The sequence below is a fragment of the Dendrobium catenatum genome, unplaced genomic scaffold, assembly GCF_001605985.2.
Source record: "Dendrobium catenatum unplaced genomic scaffold, ASM160598v2 fragScaff_scaffold_250, whole genome shotgun sequence".
Lineage (NCBI taxonomy): Eukaryota > Viridiplantae > Streptophyta > Magnoliopsida > Asparagales > Orchidaceae > Dendrobium > Dendrobium catenatum.
The window spans coordinates 127,472-135,583 of record NW_021318712.1 but is presented as its reverse complement, the minus strand read 5'-3'; the positions used below and the strand labels follow the sequence as shown (position 1 = coordinate 135,583).

At 39.6% G+C, this 8,112-nt stretch overlaps 1 protein-coding gene across 1 annotated transcript; it reads right to left on the bottom strand.

Moving 5' to 3' along the window:
* Window positions 1-1,598: 1,598 nt before the first annotated feature.
* Window positions 1,599-6,538, bottom strand: LOC110106335 (cation/H(+) antiporter 20). The gene is made up of 2 exons (XM_020836204.2): window positions 5,271-6,538; window positions 1,599-3,110 (listed from the first exon to the last, which is right to left on the bottom strand). The coding sequence occupies exons 1-2, from the start codon at window positions 6,462-6,464 to the stop codon at window positions 1,845-1,847; spliced, it is 2,460 nt and encodes an 819-aa protein (XP_020691863.1). The 5' UTR covers window positions 6,465-6,538; the 3' UTR covers window positions 1,599-1,844.
* Window positions 6,539-8,112: the final 1,574 nt, after the last annotated feature.

The following is an 8,112-nucleotide window of genomic DNA, read 5'->3' as shown; positions in this document are numbered from 1 at the left end:
TGCCCCGCTGCCCCCGCCGCGTGCGCGCTGCCGCGCGCTGCCGCCGTCGCGGTTCCGGGTCGTGTCAGGTCAACCCGGCAACCCGCCGGGTCGGGTCCGGGTTCGGATTTTCGACCCGTTTCTCTACCCGGGTCGGGTTAGGGTTGACCCGTTTTCCACCCGGGTCAGTTCGGGTTCGACCCGAAACCGACCCGTGACCCGAAATTGACACCCCTATTTTCAATAATTGTTAGCGTTTTTCTCTTTCTATATTTTATGTGATAAAGATCTAAATATTTATAAGAGTGGAGTGACTATCACATAAAAAATTATAAAAAGGTGTATAAAAATAGGAGGAATAGGTCATGAAATTGGCGTCCATAACAAAGCTAGATTAATGAAATACATAAATTATAATGAGGAGTTGTCTCAATTTGCTTTATATGTAGATAAAGAACCCTTAACTTTTAATGAGACAGTTACAGATAAGAGATGGATGGATGTCATGAAAGAGGAGATTGATGCCATTAAGAGAAATAACTCATGGAGTTTGGCCTCACTTCCTAAAGGTTAAAAATACATTGGTGTTAAATGGGTGTACAAAGTGAAGAAGAATGTTGATGGAGGTGTAAACAATTTCAAGGTTAGACTTATAAATAAAGGGTACGAGCAGAAGTAATGGATAGATTATGAAGAGGTATTTGCATTGGTTGCAAGATTTGATACAGTCAGATTAATTTTCTTCATTGCAGCTATGAATAAATGACAGTTTCATCAATTAGATGTGAAGTCGGTTTTCTTGAATGGTGTTTTGGAGAAAAAAATATTTATAGATTATCTAGAAGGTTTTATTGTGAAGGGAAAAGAACATATGATGTATCGTTTGAAAAAGGCTTTGTATGACTTGAAGCAAGCCCCGAGAGATTGAAATTTATGCATTGATAGGCATTTTGGAGAAGAAGGGTTCACTAAATGCCCTTATGAACACAGTGTGTATATGAAGATAGACTCAAATGGCAATAGATTAATTATATGCTTATATGTGGATGATTTGCTTATAACAAGTGATGATGAGCAGATGATTGCATACTTTAAATCAACTATGTTTAAAAAATTTGATATGACAAATGTTGGTCTTATGTCATTATTTTTGGGTGTAGAAGAGCATCAGAAAGATGATGACATTTGGACATGTCAAAAGAGGTATGCAAAAGCGTTGCTTGAGAAGTTCAGGATGAATCATTATAATAGTGTGTCAACAACAATGCAAGTTGGAGTTCATTTCACAAAAGAAGGAGAATGAAAAATTGATTGATTCATCATTGTACAAAAGTTTAATTGGGAGACTCAGATACTTGAAAGTGACAAGACCTAACATTGTGTATATATAGTGTGGGCATCTTGAGCAGATTCATAGAGAGTCTGAGAGAGTCTCATTGGCTTGCAGTAAAGAGGATTCTTAGATATATCAGTGGGACAGTTGAGTTTGGAAGCCATGTGAATTGTGCATACATAGAGGTGTACAAACTATGATTTTATTTTATTTTATTTGAATTCCGACGTGAGCTATGTCCGAACTTCGCAAGTAATAATTTCTCCTTAGAGAGAGTTCTCATTTTGGATTGAAATATATAAGTCTTCATCAGCAAGTATAATTAAGATATACTATGAAAATATACAAAACTACAATTACACACACTAAAATAACATTAACAGCTCTTCCTATGAGAATATGGGATCTTCTATTGATTTATTTATGTCGACACCATATTTACTTACACACACTAAAATAACCTCAATTTATTTATGTCGACACCATATAATTGGTCAGAAAGAAAACCTAGAGAAATCCAACGTTTAAAATCTCACCCAGAAACTTCCTCCTTCACATCAATGACCTTCGCCTCGCCGTTCAGAACCATGGAGACTGGCGTCTCCTCGGAATGAACAACGTCGTGCTGTTGAATCACCAGCACCGACGACACCACCCCGCTTGCCGAAGAAGTCAGCGCGTCCCCCACAGGCCCAAGCTCCGGGTGCTCCGCCACCCTTCCTGCGAGCTCCGCTACCGTCACTGATGGAAACCTCCCCTTCCCCACCACCACCACCTGGTACCGACCACTCCGCCCAATACCCAGCACCGTCTCAAGCACACCCGCCGCTCCCGTCTCCCTTTCCTCGAACTTCACCGCACCATCCGTCCGCCGTCGAAAAGCCGCCACCGCCGCTTCATCCAACTCCTTCTCCCTCTCCCGGTCCATCACGGCCGTCGAGAAGGTGTACCTCTCCTCCGAGCTTTTCTTTTCCGACGGCCGGAGAGTGATGTTAGGCCCCTCAGAAACGAAACTTACGGCGGTGACGCCGACGCCGGGATGCTCCGCCATTCTCCCGGCGAGCTCGAGCGCCTCGCGGTCGTCCGGCCCACCCAAAAACACGACGCAGATTTCTCGGGCCGACCCAGCCCGCCCGAGCCCCCTGTCCACCAACACAGCAACAGAGCACGGTGCATTTCTCAGAACACGTTGATTCACAGCCCGCCAAGCATGCCCCAAGTTCTCCACCTCGCCGCCAAGCCAGCGTTTGTGGAACGGTAAAATGAGGAGCGAAACGCATTTTTCGTCGGCGACGGCGCAGACGTCTTCGTGCATGGTGAGCATGGCAGAGACGGCAGTCATGGGCCTGACCCGAAGGCGGCCCATTTGAGCGTAGGCTTCGAATGCGACCGCGACTTGGTCGCGTGGGGAGTCGCGACGGAGCGGGTTACGGAAAGGGAGGCGGTTGCGGCGGGCACGGCGGGCCATGGTTAGGGAAGAGGAGCGTTCTGTAAGCTCGACGAGGTGGAGTATATAGAGCTTGAGACGGGATTTAGGGGTGGCGAAGCGGATAGTTTCGATGAGGTTGATGAGGCCGGGGACGTCACGGGGGCCGTGAACGCACGTAAGGATGCGGAGTTCCTGTGAGTCGTCGACGACGGAGGAAGGAGAGGAAGCGGCAGAGCGCTGAAGTTTCCGCTGGTTCGGGAGATTGGTCGAGCGGGCGGGCTTGTAGAGCGCCAAGACTGTTGGGGTAGTGATGAATGTTGTTAGCAGGGCCATCAGAACCATGATGGCGAATATCTCGTCGTTCAGTACCTACAATAGTTGAATTTTAAAATATTAAAAATTAAAATAATCCATTGCGATTGAAAAAAAAAACATTATAAAAAAAGATTAATATAATTATAAAATTTTAGTTTTATATTATAAAATTATGTTTAAATTAAATTTTTTATCTATAATTCAATTATATTTTCTATTGTCCATTATTTTAATACCTTTATAATAAAACTTAGATATTAACTAGAATACATTTTAAGTAGAATGGTCAAAATTTAAATTATCTGAATGAGCAAAATTTTATAAAAATTTAAAAAGAATCAAATTAGTCAAATTATTTGACATTTTTAATTGAAAAAGTCAAAAAGTTTGGCTAATTCTATATAATTAGTCAAAGTAATTGGCTAATTCTGAATACACCAAATAATTTGGTTAATTCTATTTCTATTGAATACCCACATTTTTTTTTTTTTTTGGGACATTTAGGCCATTTAAGGCAAACTCACACACACAACGCATACACATAGACTCGAACCCTGGACCTCTTAGTTGGAAGCCTAAGCTCTCAACCAATAGGCCAAGGAGAGTTGTGTGAATACCCACATTTTCACTTAGCATCATTAGCAATGTCATTAGCTAATTAAGGACTCATTAAAAAATTTCAAACTAGGTTAATAGGCGATAAGTTCTAAGATTAACTAATCATACGCTTAACAAACCATTAGTGGATAAATGGAGGGTTAAAAGAGCTATTTTGCCTTTGCTTAAACATTTTTTAAAAAATCATTTTTATTATTTACTTTATTTAATATTAAATAGTAATTTATTCATGTTTTACATAAAATTTAAAATTGTTCATTGATCAACTTATGTTATGCAATTTTAAAGAAAATACTATTTAAATCAGGTAGGTTGTATTTTTAAAGTAAAAAATATTAGGACGTATCTTTGTATCTTATACATTTGTCCATTCTCATTTTTTAAATAATGCAAATTTTGTAATAAATTGGAACTAACTATTAAGGAAAAAATGACTTTTTTAATGAAAAACATTCAAATAGTTTGACTAATTAATGAAGTTTATTAGGAAATAGGTTGTCACGGGACATTTTCTCCGGGTCCAAATCATCTTTCTTTAATCTTTTTTAGTAACTTGGACAACCGTAAAAAAAAAAATTAAAAAAAAATAATGATCAATTTTCTGGACTCAAGAAGATGACACGTGTGACACATTAATGAAGTTTATTAGGAAATAATATTAAAACCTATCGTCAAATAACAGAAAATAAATACGTAAAAATATGATAATATTCTAATTTAAAAAAAAAAATAATTTCACCTCATGGATAGGACAATTTTTCAAGTTAGAGGATCTTTTTATTTTAATCCCAAAATAGTTAAGAGAGCGCACTCCAATTTGGCAAGTTTTGGTGCCCTTTGAAATAATTTATGAATATTATAATTTAAAAAAAAATGGTTCGATAAGTTAATGATAATAATTATAATTTCAGAAAATTTCGGCTTTCTCTTTGATTTTTTTAATCTATAATCATACAAAGTGTTGTTCCAAATAAAAATATATATAATTTGTTCTAACAAAAAATTATTATTTATCGATTGAATAATCGTATCCCTGATTAGAAATAAAAAAATATATATATATATTTCAAAATAAATAAAAAATGCTTTGTCTACAAATTTTATTTATAGGTTTAAATTAAATTTGATATTTGAATCATACAGAGTATGAATAGAGCTAATTTATAGTTAATTTTGGAAATTAAATAAAAAAATACTTTAATTAGCTAGATATGTTCATTAAATTGTATTAGCTTAGCCAATTCATGAAACTCTTTTCTATTAATTTAGGAAAAAATTTATGTCGGTAAGATAAGCTCAAATAAAAATTATTATGTATTTTAATACTAATGTATTTTCTCTAAAAAAAAATGTAATGCATAAATAATTTGTATTGTATTAATTTTAAAGGAGAAATAAAAAATTAAAATTTTATTAAATTAAAAAATTTAGACAAATTTCTTAAAATAAATTTTTAATCATGAATTTAATTATCTTTTTTTTTTTTTGAATATTTGCCTATTTGAGTTGAATAATGATCAACCTAAAATACTAATTCATGCACACAAACAAAAATTACCTTAAATAAAATTTTAGAGAAAAAAAAACCAAAAATACCTTCCTTTCTTTGCCAATATTGAGAACAATGAGCTCCACGAGACCTTTAGTATTCATCAAGACTCCTAGCGTAATCGCCTCCCTCACCGGCATCCGGCACGCCACCGCCACCACAGAGGTCCCCACTATCTTCCCCACAGAAGACGTCCCAACCACCAGGGCCAGCAATCCCCACGCCTCCGCTCCCTTTATGGCCGCCACGTTCGTCTTCAGCCCGCTCGACGCGAAGTAAAGCGGCAGCAGCAACCCCGACACAAAATCCTCAATTCTCTCCATCAACCTCCCGCAAAACTCCCCTTCTTTTGGAACCATTAGTCCAAACACAAACGCGCCAAATATAGAATGTATGCCGATAAAATCGGTGGCGAAGCCGGAGACTAAGACTCCGGCCAGCGTAAGACATATCCAAGCCTCGCTCTCCACACCTTCCTCTTCCGCCCGCCGCGCCACCCACGTCATCACCGGTCTAACGGGCCATATCTGAACGGCGATGAAGCCGAGCCCGGAGAGCAGAACCCAAACCGAAGCCAACGGGCTTGTGTGCTGACCGGCGCCGGAAAGCGCGACGGCGAGGGCGAGTAGGACCCACGCTGCCACGTCATTGAACGCTGCGGCGGAGAGCGCGGTTTCGCCCAGTGGGGTGGTGAGGAGGTTTAGTTCGGCGAGGATGCGAGCGAGGACTGGGAAGGCGGTGATGGAGAGCGCCACGCCCATGAAGACGAGAAACGGAAGGTAACCGGCTTGATCGGCGCCGGGAACTTTGTTGCGGAGGACGAAAGCTACACCGACGCCGCCGGCGAAGGGTAGGGAGATTCCCGCCGCCGCAATGGAGAATGCGCGGCGGCCAGTTCGGCGTATGGAGCGAATGTCGAGTTCCAGGCCGACGAGGAAGAGGAAGAAGAGGAGGCCGACGCTGGCGACTGTTTCCATGATGGGAGTGGACCATGGTGGGAAGAGGCGGTTCATGTAAGCTGAGTTACGGCCGAGGGCGGAAGGACCCAATAATATTCCGCCGATGATTTCGGCGATAACTTTTGGTTGGCGAAGGGGTTTGAGGAGGAAGGAGAGGACGCGGCTGAGAAGAAGGATGAGTGTTGTTTGAATTATTAGGAGAGGGAAGGCGAAGTTGAGCGGGTTGTCGTGCTGCCATATTCCGTTTGATGCGGTCTTTATCGATGTAATGTTCACCGCCATTGCTCTCTGTCGCTCGCGCACTGGAGCTGTTACTCTTCGAGCTATGTTATTTGTTTGGGGGAGGAAGAAGAAGACGCGTGGAGATTTACAGGAAAAGACGGTGGACGCGTGGGATCCTTAGTTTTTCTTTCTGTTTTTTTTTTTTTTTTTTTTACAAATTTTTTTTTTTTTTTTTTTTTTTTTTTTTTTACAAATTACTCAATATATAAGTATAATTCTTCCGAAAAATAATCAAGCAAAAATTTTACTTATCATCTGTGTAGTGTTTAGTATTTACTGAATATACTGAATAAATAGGACTATTATCTCGATCCGGATTTTGCAAGTAATAGTTCTTCTGAAGTTAAACTCTTAGGCTTACCTAGGGTGTTAATATTTTACACTATATGAAAATTTGATTGAAATCCGGTCATAAAATTTTGGGTTAAACCTGACCTGATTTCAAAACTAGTCGTGGTTTGAGTTCCGAATTCAACACATTTGAAAAAAACAGGTTTGATTCAGGTTGACCAGAAAAGTCGAACTCAACTCGGGTTAACCCAAAAAAATAGCTCCCTGTCAGCACTGACCGCGTCTGACCACCTGCGTCGCATCACTACCAGTCTGCTCGTGCCACGTCGTGTGACTGGCTGTTGTTGCGTCACTTGCTTCGACTTCTCATTGTCGTCGTCTCGCGCGACCCAGCTGGTCCTCCACGACTCTGTCAAGCGCTAGTTGGCCAGCCGTGCTGCCCGCCATGCCGCCTTGTGGTCGACTCGCCCATTTTTTTGAATCAAACGGGTCCGTGGGTTCGGTAGGGTCAACCCGGTAACCCACACGGGTCAAGTCCATATCAAAAAACTTGACCGGTCTGCAAAAAATATGTCGTGTTCGGTTGACCCGTTTAGACACTGATCAACTCCGATTCGACACTAATCCGACCCGTGACCCGATTTTAACACCATTAGTTTTATCTAACTTAGCTTAAAGCAGTATGCTTAAGTCACTTACATACACCTGGAGCAGATTTTTGGCATACGATGAAGAAAGGTACATGGGAGCAAAAGGAAGCTAGGATTTCACGTGAATTATTGAAGAAAATACAAGCCACTAGGCCTATTTCCAAACCGTCAACTTTAATAGCGAATGACTTGTGGCCTTATTCGAGCTGACGAGGCAACCTTCACGAAAATGATCGCGAGAGTTGGCCGGGATGAAACCACGTGGACTCCGGCTTATACACCCACTACCGTAATTATATGACCGTCAAATACACATGAATAAAATTTAGAAAATTAAAATATACATGTTATAAATTTAAAACTCTATTTATTTATATTAAATTTATTCTATAACAAGATAATTAACAAATTAGTCATAAAAAATATTTTTGATAATAATCAACTTAAGAAAAAATATAAGAAATTTTCTTAAAATTATAATTGATAAAATATTATAAGATTGATAGGACTCCATGAATTTTAAGAGATCATAGTATTTGAATTGAAAGCTTTCATAATTCAATTCAGGATCATTTGAACTTTATTTCGCACAAAATTATAATCAAGCTGAATGTTTTGGCGAGAGAAATCTATTGATACTACAATTGATCTGATCTGACTTTAAATGAGCTCAAACTAATCACTTGAATTTTTTTTTTTTTTTTTTT

Bases quoted from the DNA above. Each gene is read 5' to 3' on its own strand.
- LOC110106335 (XM_020836204.2), bottom strand. From the start codon at position 6,464: ATGGCGGTGAACATTACATCGATAAAGACCGCATCAAACGGAATATGG. The intron at 3,111-5,270 runs GTATTTTTGGTT...CAACTATTGTAG, and splicing joins ATATTGGCAAAGAAAGGAAG to GTACTGAACGACGAGATATT.